Source organism: Sorex fumeus, unplaced genomic scaffold (assembly GCF_029834395.1).
Source record: "Sorex fumeus unplaced genomic scaffold, SorFum_2.1 ptg000008l, whole genome shotgun sequence".
NCBI classification, from domain to species: Eukaryota; Metazoa; Chordata; class Mammalia; order Eulipotyphla; family Soricidae; genus Sorex; species Sorex fumeus.
Window position 1 is genome coordinate 79,597,564 of NW_026606065.1, and position 14,013 is coordinate 79,611,576.

The following is a 14,013-nucleotide window of genomic DNA, read 5'->3' on the forward strand; positions in this document are numbered from 1 at the left end:
TTATTCACACCGAAATCATCTAATGTAAATGGTTCTCTTAATTTCTTTCATAATGTTCATTGTCAGCATATACTAATAAAAAGTTTTATATTTAACGACAAAAAAGTTGTATACACACAATAGAATACTTTGAAGCTGTAAGAAAAATAAAATCATACAGTTTACTGCAACTTGGATGGAACTGGAGGGCGTGGTGTTAAGTGAAGTAAGAGGGAAGGGATAAGTATCAGATATTCTCACTGATCTGTGGCATATAGAATAACAAATTAAAGGAATAAAGGATATCAAATGATGGCAACCCTTCACCCTGGATTATAGAAAAGGGAATGACAAATGAGCGTGGTGTGAGGAAAATGAGGAGGCAGATTGGCAATAGAGACAAGTCTGTAGTCTTGGACATTTTGGGGATGTGGAGGTGAGGTAAGTTATGTACATCAGAACCACAAGAACACTAGTGAAAACATGTGACCCAAACAATAATAAGACTATTTGAAACAACAACAACAACAACAGTGAATTTACTAAGGAGGCTGCGTGTGGAGAGGGAGAAAAGGAGGGAACCTTGTGTCACTGGTGGAGGATCATTGACATGGGTGGGTTTGGAGTTGGACCATTGAGTACCCAAAATTAAATTCTGTTACCAACAGCTTTGTAAATCATGATGCATAAAAAATAACTGAAAGGAAGTTTCAGAAAGAAAACAAATTATTCTTTTAAAGAATTGTGATAAAGTAACATGTAACAAAATTTATCCCTTGAACCATTTTTAAGTGGATGGTTCAGTGGCATTAAATCCCTTTGCATTGATGTGCTTTTATCGCCACCGCCCATCTGCAGAACTCTGCATCTTGCACAACTGAAACTGCACCCACTAAACAATGACTCTTCATCCTGCCTTCCTCTAGCTCTGAGCAACCACCATTCTCCCTTCTGACCCTATAAATTTGATTGCTCTGGGAACCTCCTGGAAGTGGAGTTATACAGTATTTATCTTTCTGTATCTGGCATATTTAGCACAATGCCCTCAAGGTCGATCCATGTTGCAGCCTGTGTCAGAATTTCCTGCCTATTTAAGGCTGAAGTGCATTCCTTTGCATGTCTCTGCCACATTCTGCTTCTCCATCTTCCCTCATGAACATTTGAGTTGCTTTCACTTTTTTAGTCATTGCTAATAATGCTACTTAAAGTATTTCATGCTTAAAAGAAAGCTGATAGTTCCTCTTCAAGGTGTGCTTTTAAAATAGAATTTCCATTAATGGGCAGTTTTTATTGTGTCTGAGAGTCAAAATTATATCAAAGCAAATGGGAAATGATTCATTGTATAGAGAAACCATAACAAGACAGAATCTTTAAGGAATGACCAACACAGGGTAGCGGCCTTTACCTAAAATGTTTTGTTGTGAATAATTTTATATGGAAATCTTAAGAAATTAGTTATATCCTTTTTCTCGTGAACAGAACATTTTAGGCACACTTTGATCCTTTAAGGATTTATTTAAGGATATTTAAGGATTTATTCATTATTGCCTGATTGTTCAGTCTCAGGAGCTAATATTCTTAAGCTGCAATTTTATTGTACTGCAATATTTATATGAGTCTGACATTATATTTAAAATTTTCATTGAAGATTATTTCTTTCTACATATATGTTTGTTCATAAATACTGTTTGTTTATGCATATGTATGTGTTCTTACTATTTGTAATTATTTTTCTCAGAAGCATACTTCCTTCTGCTACTGCTCTTTTCCTTAATTTTTTTTTTTGAGATCTGTGGACTGTAACAGTTTATAGGTAATTTGTGAAAATTGCACCTAAGAGGGGAAATATCTCTGAATTAGCCTTTCAGAGTTCTTTTCAGTAAAATGATTTTATCTTGAGATAAAAATTATATTTCAATCACCTACATGCTTCTTTAAGAAATTTTTGGGGCAGCACTTTGGATAAGAGATAAGATAAAGAAATTTATTTTTGCTATCAACATTTTAATAGTGCATTCTTTTATAAAAGAAAATCCTGTATAGGGTCACACACAAACATATATATATACATATATATATATATAATTGCTCTTCTGGTACATAGTAGACTTAAGAGATACCATCTGCTAATAAAATTTCCAGTTGAGCGTCACATGTGCCGTTACATGCTTTTCTGGCATTTGTGAAAACTTTCTATTTCTTATTTCCTCTTTCACCATTAGCAATTTAAACCAACTTATAAATTGTTCACTTGTTATACAGAATTATTTTTTCTAATATTCCCTCTAAGATTTTCTGTCATCATGAGTGCCTGTCTATGGGGTTTCATGTGATTGTCAGTTGGATTACAGTCCCTTCCCAGCATGGACTTCATTTCTTCTTGTCTTAAAGAATCCACCACTAACTAATGATGGAGATGGAGTGCTTCCTTTGGTAGCATGCATTGCTCTGGGGTCTTTGAACAAATGATCCCATTCAATCCTTTCAGTAAACCTGTGGGCCCAGTAGTAATATTATATCAGAGCTGAAGAAACGAAGCACAGAAACATAAAGATCACAGACACCAAGTTTATACACCTATGTGGTAGGAGCAGAATTTAACTTAAGAACCAGTTTTCCCCATTACCCCCATTCACCTCATGCAACAAGTATGTATTAAGCACCTACTCTATACCAGTGAACAGTGCAAAAGTACCAATCTTCATGGTATTTATACTACAGTATGCATGTGTATGGGACAGGAGAGAACAAACTAACAAGCCATAATAGTAGACAAATTTGATGCTCCGTTAGAAGGACATCTCTGTGCTACCAAACAGTGAGAGTGTAGTTGACAGTAAGGAGGCCAGTCAAGCTGATGGCATTTTAAATAGGCCGTCAGGGCAGACCTCAGGCTTCCTGCTGAGGGATAACTTAGCTAGTCTTGATGGTTTCACACGATTCTGTTGCTGTTGTTGATCTTGTCGAGTTGTATCTGGAGATCTTGACTGACTCATAGAGAACTTTAGGAATCTGCTTATTATTTCTGGTTGTTTAACAGTGGATGCATCAGGTGGTTTTATCTCGATCGGCAAGGATGAGTCAGCCTCTGGTCTCTGCTTTGCTGCCGGCAGCCGCGCTCCCTAACTCCGGGGTATTTCTGAACGTGCAGGTGTCCTGGCCAGGTCCCTCTTCCCTGCGTGTGAATCACTGGGTGGAGTGTCTGTGCTGAGGCTAGGTTGATGTCAGGGCAGGCCGATGCTGAGGGACATTTTGGAGCTGTCCCCTGTAGAAAGAGATAAGAGGCACTTCTAGAGCTCCCTGCTCTAGAAGGTTCACCACTTCTAGTAGGTGAACAAGGACCCAGCAGGCCCTGAGAGGGCAGGTGGCCCCAGACAAACCAGGCCCTCACTTGAACAGTGGTCTTGGGGATGCCTGACCAGGAATGGAGCTGGCGAGACATGAGCGACTTCTTAGAATTGGAAACCAGCTGGCCACAGGCGCACTGTGGTGTGTCAGGGATTTGGATTTAGATGTGAAGGACATACATTTCACTCAGTTGTACTCATGAATGCTATTCTCTTCAAATCACTTTTCCCCATCATTTGGTCCTGTTAAACCAGGTGTGGTTTCCATTTCTGAGATTTCACCTTTCCTTCCGGCCAGAAAACAAAATATTGCAGATGAGGTTCCCAGCTGGGCTGGCCTGTCAGACCCTGGCACAGCTGATCTTGCAGGATCTTGTTGCTGGGGAGTGGGTACCCTCCTGTCCAACTTCTCCTGAGCCCCACCTTTCTTATAAGAAGACAGCATAGGTTCTCCGAATGGGCTGACTGCATTGCAGACCCGAGTCCATTTGATTTTAGGCATTGGCAGAGCTTGCTTTGGCCACAGTTTTCTCTCTGTAGTCATGGCTTTCCAGGGAACATATAAATTACGACGCGGAGACTGGGAAGACATGATTCTGGGCCTCACTTGTGTTTGCACAGAGGAGTGACATCCACAGCCCCGCCCATGTAGGAGTCATGGGCGGGGGGGGGGGGGGGAGGAGGAGTTTCCAGCAAGAATGGACAGTGTCCAGCATGGGGTGAGAAATAAGCATCAAGGATACGTGCTCAGCCCAAGGATAGTAGAGACAAGCCCAGGAAGATTGCTCCATGGTTGGAAGCCTGTCTCATGAGCTGGGGAAGAAGGCAGCTGGAATAGAAAAGGGATCACTAAGTCAGTGATGGTTGGAGAGGAATTGCTTGGGATGAGAGATGTGTACTGACAGTAGATAAAGGACCAAACATGATGGGCTCTCAGTATCTATATTGCAAATCATAATGCCCCGAAGTAGAGAGAGTAAGAAGGAAATTGTCTGCCATACAAAGGGGGGGGTGGGGGGGTGGAAGTGGCAGGAGGGATACTAGGGACATTGGTGGTGGAAAATATACACTAGTAGAGGAATGAGTGTTTGATCATTGTATGACTGAAACTCAATCATGAAAGCTTTGTAACTATCTCACGGTGATTCATTATTATTATGTTTTTTAAAAGGGTAAGGACACATGCTTTTTTTTTTCTGGAGAAAGCATTACCAATCTGGTCAAAGGTTACTTAACTTCGAGTACCACACTATGGACATTTACTACATCCTAACCAGACATCTAAATGGATCTGTTAATCTCCTTAGAAATTTTTAGTGTAAATTTAATTTTTTTCCAGAGGGGGGAGTTGATACTTGATCAACTGGGTAGTGTTTCAGTGCAAGGGTCCAAGGATGGGGTACTGTCAGGTCTTGTGGTCAGGGATGTCAGGGCTACCCTGAATTGCTGGGGCTTCTGGGGCCACACCTAGTGGTGCTTAGGGGTTCCAGAGCTGCACCTGGAGGTGCCTGGGGAACCCTGTGGTGTCTAGGATTAAACTGGAGTCAGCCACATGCAAGACATATACTTCAACTCCTATAGTCTCTCTGGCTCCTGATTTCTTTTTTCATTAAGACACTTGGATATGAACCATTGGTCTTCCCTACACTGCAGTTCTGTAAGGCCAAAGCTGTAATGGGGCTGTGTTCTCCTACCTAATGGTTTGGTTCTAGCCTCTGCGCCCATGTCCTCGGGCAAGTGACCTAAGCTTTCTGTGGACCTTCATGTTCACCTGTAACTGGGAATTATATCAGCACCTGTCTCAACAGGAAATGGCGAGAATTGAATGAATGTATAAACCCCCTCATTTTCTATGATCATAGCCAGTTTGTAATAAGTAAATGTCAAATCAGTTTTTCTTTTGCTCTGATTGCATGAGAAAGTGATTAAGAAGGATTCAGAGTAAGAATATTGAGTAAGGATCTTACCCAAAGGCCACAGAGATGGCTCTAAAGACTGAAGTGCATGTGTTGCACGTGGGAGCTCCTGACTCTGTGTCAGCCTCTGGGTTGGGTCCCTCTACATTTCCTGGAGTGGCCCATACAATCACACAAAAAGTCAGGGGGTGGGAATTTTTTTTCTATAAATATCCTAAAGGAATATTTTAAATGCTACTAAGTAACAAGAAATGTTTAAGCAATCGAAAAAATTATTATTTTAAATAAGAATACATTAAAAAGGTGACAAATATCTCCAATGCATATAATTTAATGTATTCCAAATGGAGAAAAAAATACTGCTAGGAAATTTTTCATTGGTTCATGTTATACAGGTTGTTGCTGCTGTTCATATGTTACAATAACAATGCAGAAATAGAAAGTTGCCTTGCAGAAAAAGAGAAACTCTGAGAGAAGCCAGCTCTTACAGACAGGAAAAACACATAAAGCAGTGTAGTATATAAGTGAAAAGATAAGACAAAAGAAATGGCAAATCGGGCTTGGAGATATAGCTCAGTGATAGAGTACTTGCTTTGCACTTTGTTAGAACCCGGGTTCAACTCCTGGCACCACCACCAAAATGGGAAGGCACATACAAATCGAAGATGTATCTGTATGGAAATACAATATGCAATAAAGATGACATTTCAAATCAATAAAGATGCAAGGTCAGTAAATGGTTTAAGAAAACCAGATTTCCATCTGAAACAAAAAATAGGATGACTGCGAACTTCAAATTTCTTTTCTCTTGGGGCTGGAGAGATAGCACAGCGGGTAGGGCGTTTGTCTTGCACGCGGCTGATCCGGGTTTGATTCTCAGCATCCTACATGGTCCTCTGAGCACCACCAAGAGTAACTCCTGAGTGCAGAGCCAGGAGTAATCCCTGTGTATCACCGGGTGTGACCCAAAAAGAAAAAAATATTTCTTTTCTGCATCAATTCTCGATCACTCATTTAGTTAACAGTGAAAATGAAGGTCTCAGCTCTGTTTTCGAGAGTGGCAGCTCTTTTAGAATACTGTATTTTACACTATTTGACAGTTATGCCTACTACTCCCAGACTTGGGCTTTAGGGACCATTCCACAGTTTTCTAGTTGAGATGGTGATTGTGTAAACAGCACAGTGTGTTTACATTGCTTTATGGGCCATTATTACCATCTTTGGTACTCCTGGCCAAGAGGGTCCGGCTTTACTGCTGGTCACGAGGCAGTGTTGGTATCTAACATGTGTAACTGATTTGTCTTGGTTGTGTGCGTTGTTGGTAGTCAGTAATTATGGTGAATGATATATTTCTTTAGTATCCACTGCTTGTTTACTGAGGGCATAAAAGACATCTTTCAAGAGACGTATGTTTTTGAGCACAAAATCTTAATTGAATATTATGATCAGTTATCACTTAATCACTTAAATGCAGTTTTGTAAGCTTATTTAGGGGAGAATAAATTTAAAATAATTTTCAAGGCTGAGGAGAGGCTTGCATAGGGAAGCACATGCTAGCTTTGATTCCTGGCACTTCCTGCCCCTCCCTTCCCCTTTCCCCCACCCTATGCCTCCCTCAGCACTGCAAGATACAAGTGCTGGGGAGTCTCAGGCACCACTGGGCTAAAGCCCTATACAACCAGGCACAGACAGTGAACCATCAGGACTGTTCATTTTCCAAGGAGTTCCTGTAAATGCATTTACCTTGAAACCTGACCCCAGTTTACAATTTAATATAGAACCAAAAATACTTCAGAAATATTTTTAATTTGCTTTATAAATTGGGTTAGAATGTTAGGAAATGAAAAGTACAACATCTCAGTGACTTGATGCAAAAATGATAATGTGGATCCAAATTGAGATTATCATTTAGATCAATGCTTATTTATTTATTTATTTTTAAATGTTTATTTATTTATTTGACTTTTTGGGGGGGGGGGTCACACCCGGCGATGCACAGGGGTTATTCCTGGCTCATGCACTCAGGAATTACTCCTGGTGGTGCTCGGGGGGACCATATGGGATGCTGGGAATCGAACCCGGGTCAGCTGCGTGCAAGGCAAACACCCTACCCTCTGTGCTATCGCTCCAGCCCCTCAATGCTTATTTTAAAGCATGTTGAAAAATATGTTGATAGCTGACAACACTGCTTTGGATTATGTTGAACAGTTATTGACAAAATATTCTTTCTTTTTTTCCCCTAGACTTATCTAAAAACAGACTGGTTGAAGTTCCAATGGAATTGTGCCATTTCGTATCACTGGAGATTCTTAATCTGTACCATAATTGTATCAGAGTCATTCCGGAAGCCATTGTTAATCTGCAGATGCTGACTTACTTAAACTTGAGGTGAGTTCCCATGAATTCAGATCTGTTGAGAAAAGTTACACTTTCATTTCTATCATGTTTCCCCTTTTCAATTCATGGTCAGCCTTTGAAATAAATAATACCAAGGACATTTAAGAGATAGCCCTTAGGGAGATATTACCAGCAAGTTACTTGCCTTGTGTGCAGCCACTTAGGCCAACCCTGGTTTGGTCCCCAGCACTGCATAAGGTTCTCCTAGTGAAACCAAGGGTCACTCCTGAGCACAGAGACAGGAATTGCACCCAGAGCACCACCAGATGTGGCCCCAAAGGCCCCCACTTCCCATTTGGAAATGTTTATGATACATGAATAGTCTTCCTGTTAGATAATATTTACTGAGGACATACCAGTGGTCCGTATTGGCTCTTAGATTATGCACAACAATAACATATTAAAGCCCGGAATAACTCTGGAGTTAGGAAAATAAGCCGTTGGGGCCCGAGAGACACTAACAGTGTTAAGGCACTTACCTTGCACAGGGCCTATGGTGGTTCCATATCTAATACTGCATATGACCCCCCCCTCCCCCCCAGAACACTGCCTGGAGTGATCTCTGAGCACAAGAGTCAGGAGTAAATAAACCCTGAGCATCATCAGGTGTGGGGGGAAAAAAGGAAAAGAAACAAAGCTATTTTTTAAAGGCCCTGGCTTTAGACTTTGTTGCTATGAGTGTTCACTGCTCTGGCCAGGTTTTGGTTTCTGACTTCTATATCCTTGACTCAACTATGGGGTGCTAGGAGACAGAGTAGAGCTATTTAATCAAGTTTTATTTCTACTGTAAAATCAAGGTTCTTAAGTAGAAGCCTGAACACAGACTTCACTCATGTTTCCCTTCGTGTGAAAATGGAGCTTCTGAGCCGCAAGACTCAAACTATAACAGATACATCAAAAATTAATGGACAAATTCTCAACGAACAATGCATCATATAAATATCCCATAAAAATACCATCAGTTAGATTTTAGGTTTTAGTTGTCCACTGACAGTTATTGGTCTTTTATGGCTTCTTTTGCAAAAGAAAAAAAAATAAGTTTCTATTGCATTTCATTAGGAGTGCCTGTCACCTTGGAGTGGAAATAAAATGTTGTAGTCATAGAGGCTTTAACTTCTGTTTGGTAAATAAAATGTGTGCTACTATTAGAGTAATCTAGATGCTTGTATATATGACTTTAACTTCTTCAGATGTCTAACTTATCTGACCACTTTGAGATGTTTTCCATAATAATAATCCAAAGTATTTCTACTACAGCAGAAAGTTCATTACTTTGAAATCGTCTAATGGCCAAAATAATGGTGCCTATTACCTTTGGTTCCATGTTTCCTTAAGAAATCACTCTTCTACTCCTAACCTGCACAGGGTAAATATTCAAGAAAGTGTGCCATTGGTCTGTTTACTTACTGAACTAATCCTGTCTTGCTATGATGTCTTCACCTGAGACAATGTTCAAGCAACAAGTAAATTAATTTAACTTTCTTGTTATATTAAGTCCATACACACTAAAATACTATTTGGTATAAGTGACTCTCACTTCTTGGATGATATGAACTATAATATTCTGTAAATGTTAGACAAACAAACCAAAGTTTATAATTATGTTTCTAAAGCAAAACGAAATTGGTTTGGTGATTTTTGTTATGTTTTGTTGAGTGTAGAATAACAAATAGAAGTTTTTATCAGATTTTATTAGATTTTATCAGGTTTTATCAGATTTCATGTGTCCCAAACCACTTACTTCTGCACTACTTAGGATTTTCACTCCTTTGTATTTGTTTTTGTTTTGTTTTGGGGGTCACAGCGGGTGGTGCTAGGGCTTACTCTTGGTCTCCTTGCTGTCTGCTCAGGGCTCACTCCTAGCAGGGCACGGAAGACCATCTGGGGTGCCAGGGAACAAAGCCTGTATGCTGCATGCAAGGCAAATGCCCTACCTGCTGTACCTGTCCTACCTGCGTACTGTCTCTTCAGCCCCAAGGATTTTCACTCATTTCTACTAACTAGAAGAGTTTTAAAGAGAATAGTGTGGAGACACTACTTTTAAATTTTTTAAAAAGATTTCATGTTTCTATACCTAAAATAACCATACTCTTTCAAAAATTACATGCAGAAGTGACATATCTTGCATATTTCAAAGCAGAAGATATGCCATATAAAGCTACGTTAAATATGTGGGAAGCATTTAAAATTGATTATACTCCCTGGGGATGTATTGCCCAGTCCAGCAGATTAAGCAGCCATAAATATTTGATGTTGATGGTGATTACAATGACAGCAAAGATGTTAGTGGTAGTGATACGTTACTACACAGCTTTTTTTTTTTTAAATTTTTTTTTTATTAGTGAAACACCATGAGGTACAGTTGTAGATTTACAATTTTTTGTGCTTGGGTTTGATTATACAATGATCAGATACCCATCCCTCCACCAGTGCCCATTTTCCACCACCATGGATAATATCCCCCCCCACCCCCATCCCCCCATCCCCCCCTGCCTCTGTGGCAGGGCAATCACCTGTGTTCTCTCTCTCCTTTTGGGTGTTGTGGTCTGCAAAAGAGGCATTGAGTGGCAAACATGTTCAGTCCATAGTCCACTTTCGACATGCATCTCCCCTCCTGGGAGGGTCCTCCAAGCACCCTTTATTTGGTGTTCCCTTCTCTGTCTGAGCTGCCCTTTCCTCTAGAATGCCCGACTGGCCACTAAGCTCTGGAGTAATCCTCCTGGTGCTAATCTCAGCTATTCTTGGGTATTAATCTCATATTTTGTTACTTTATATCCCCCAGATGAATGCAATCTTTCTATGTCTATCCCTCTCTTTCTGACTCATTTCGCTTAGCATGATACTTTCCATGTTGTACCACTTGTATGTAAATTTCATGACTTCATCTTTTCTAAGAGCTACATAGTACTCCATTGTGTAGATGTACCAAAGTTTCTTTAACCAATCATCTGTTCTTGGACATTCAGGTTTCTTCCAGTTTCTGGCTATTGTAAAGAGTGCTGCAATGAACAAACAAGTGCAGATGTCACTTCGACTATACATTTTTGCCTCTCTGGGATATATTCCCAGGAGTGGTATTGCTGGGTCAAATGGGAGCTCAATTTCTAATTTTTTGAGAATCGTCCATACACTACACAGCTTTTTTTACCCCCACGGCGGGGATTTGGGGAGGTTACTGTTTTGAGTCCTACACAGCTGTTCTCAGAGCCTATTCTGTCTCTGTGCTCAGGAGTCTACACCCTAGTGGTTTTGGAGGGAGCCATATGTGCTACCAGGATTCATGCCATATGAGCCACATGCAAGGAAAGCAAACGCTTTACCTCCTGTACTGTCTCTCAGTCTACAGCCAAGTTCTTGATAGGCAAAAATCTGTAGACAGTACTTGCTCTTCTCAAATGGCTGCTTGGTGCCAGAAAACTAATTCCTGTCTTAGGCCAGAGATGGGCTTAATAAGCACTTGGGAGGAAAACAAAGTCTTCACTTGAAAAATGTAGTTAAAAAACATTTCAGTGATTTGTACATTTTCTCACATGATGGAAGTATGTGATATTTGTGGAAGTAATTAATTTTCTGCTGTTTGTATAGATGGTGTTGGAAGGATCTGAACTTTTCATCTTGATTTTTTGGTGTTCACAACAGAAGGTTATAGTAGTTTAGTATATGTCCACTGTGTCTCTTCCTGTTTTAAAGTGTCTTAATCCAAGGAAGGAGGCCAAGAACAATAAAAATGATTAAATGAGGCTGGTTCCTATATAGGAGCAAACATTTTGAACCTGAGTAAGGCAGAAAAGCTTCACAAGTTTAGATTTTACTTTAAGTTGTTGGTGATGAGATTCATGAAGAAGAACAGGGAGCTTAAACTTAACTGTAATGTTTTATCCGAGAGGCTCAGGAATAGAAGTTGCCTTTCCTTCCGAAAAGAAAAGAAAAGAAAAGAAAAGTTTTTTACAGCACTTGTTCCTGTTACTTCCAGAACTGTCAGTGAAGGTATTCCTTTCAAGGTTGAAATCCACAGTCAGTCTTCACCCCACGCCCCTCTCTCCCAATCTGCTAGGAGTGGATTCTGAGGCATTGCCTGGAAAGAAGAGGGCGTTTTCTTAAACAAAATGTTATCACACCATAAAAGGAATCTTTTGGCTGCTTTTTCTGAAGCCTGGCATCCTTTTTGGCCGCTCTACAATCTGTAGAAGGAGCCAACTTCCTTGATGGCAGTGTAACCCGTATCTCCACATTCCTTCAGGGAGGTCATTCTGATAAATAATCTTCAATCCTCACGAATGAAGCCCTCTGTTTAGAGGATTTGGGGAGGCATCCTGCACGCTAAGGTTTGCTGTAGGGAGCACAGCCCCCCCTTTTTTTTAGATTTTATTTATTTATTTATTTTTAATTTTCTATTGGTGAATCACCGTGAGGTACAGTTACAGACTTACAAAATTTCGTGCTTGTGCCTCAGTCATACAATGCTCGAGTACCCATCCCTCCACCAGTGCCCATTCTCCAATGCTGATGATCCCAGTATCCTCCCACACCCAGCCCATCCCCCCTACCCCACCTCTGTGACAGGGCATTCCCTTTTGTTCTCTCTCTCCTTTGGGGTATTGTGTTTTGCAATAGAAGTATTTCGTGGCCATCTTGTTTGACATATAGTCTACTTTCAGCATGCATCTCCCATCCCAAGCGGGTCCTCCAACCACACTTTACCTGGTGTTCCCTTCTCTATCTGAGCTACCTTTTCCTCCAGCATGTGAGGCTGGCTTCCAAGCCGTGGAGCAAGCTGTGGAACGTAGCTTTTATATGCTTATGCATGTAAACAAAAATACTTTTGCTAGACGGTTTTAATTTTGTGGCAAAGAAGCCTTCTCTTGACACCGACCTTTATGAAGGTCTGAACTGTATCTTCTTTCTAGCAATGAGAAAAATTGGCTGTCTCCCTAAACTGGGGAAGGACGACAGTTTTGTTCAGTTCAGTACTAATTTGGACTGTATACCACTTATGACAATTTTACCTCATACAAAGGGAAAATAAAATAACTTTAGTTTAACATATATTGGGGTTGACTTAATAGCTAGGTAGGTTGTAATTTGTGAAATAATAAATTGGCAGAAAGACACCAAAATACAGTGAACCCTGTTGAAATTTGGCATATTTCTATATGCCTGGTACGCGATGAACCCATAATCGATCCAGATTTAGTCTTTGGCACCATAAGGCCCCTTTGACCCTGCCAGAAGTGATCCCTGAGCACAGAGCCAGGAGTAAGCTCTGAGCACCGCTGGATGTGACCAACAAAATTATGACTGTTGGCATTGGTAGCTGAGTGGTTGGTTTAGGTTTAGGTGTGAATAAGTTAATAGTAGGGTATTTCTTATCAGATTCCATTCCTTTTAGTATAACCTATACTTGGCAGGACTTCCAAAGAGGATTTTTCCATTATACATGTCACCTGAAAAGCAGAACAGAGACACACAAAGGGCACATTATGGGCTCTTGGAGCTAGAGCTCTTTCAGTATGGTTTTGTTTTCATTTCTGCTTCAGATCAGAACAGAGGTTTTAAGATCTTAATGCTGAATTTGTGCTTTCTGAAATCGGGGGCACTACCTATCCCTAATACATTTTTGTTTATAGTAATTTTCAAGAAGTTTTCTCCAAGTTTAAAGTGAAACAGTTAACATTTATTTCCAAGCTAGTGAGATTTGATTTGAAAAAATGTTTGAAGCATTGCCATTTCAGTGATAATCACCTTACTATGCTTCCTCTTAAAATATAGCAATTTACCAATTCTTAAGACAAGTACTTGTAGATGAGAAGAAAGAAAGAAAGAACATATACATGTGCAGGAAAGTGTAGACTGGTAGAATGCTGACTGGTCCTGCCTTTTTGGAAAACAATATGAACATTCCTAAAAAAACTAGAAATTGAGCTTCCATTTGACTTACCAATACCACTTCTGGGAATATACCCTGGGGGGTCCAAAAGCACAACAAAAACACCATCTGCTCTCATATTTTCATTGCAGCACGATTCACAATTGCCAGAATCTGGAAACAACTCGAGTGCTCGAGAATAGATAAATGGAAAAAGAAACTATGGCACATCTACACGATGGAATACTACACAGCTGTTAGGAAAAATGAAGTCATGACATTTGCTTATAAATAAATGGGTGGAGATGGAGAGTATCATGCTGAATGAAATGAGTCAGAAGGAGAGGGGCAGATATAGAATGACTTTATTCATGTACATATGTACATACATATATAATATATATGATATATATGTATAAAGACTAATATCCATGGCCAGGGAAAATAGAAGCTAGGAGGACTGGAAGCAACCAAATGTGTGTGGGGCTGAGGGTAGATAAGATAGAGA

At 40.2% G+C, this 14,013-nt stretch overlaps 1 protein-coding gene across 4 annotated transcripts in view; it reads left to right on the forward strand.

Annotated features, from left to right (window-relative positions):
* The window catches only part of LRCH1 (leucine rich repeats and calponin homology domain containing 1), a 219,602-nt gene that overhangs the window by 94,902 nt on the left and 110,687 nt on the right, over positions 1-14,013 (forward strand). For all 4 annotated transcript variants that reach the window (XM_056109670.1, XM_056109672.1, XM_056109669.1 and 1 more), the window contains exon 2: positions 7,486-7,630. In XM_056109670.1, coding sequence (XP_055965645.1) covers positions 7,486-7,630 — 145 coding nt within the window. The remainder of the gene's footprint in view (positions 1-7,485; positions 7,631-14,013) is intronic.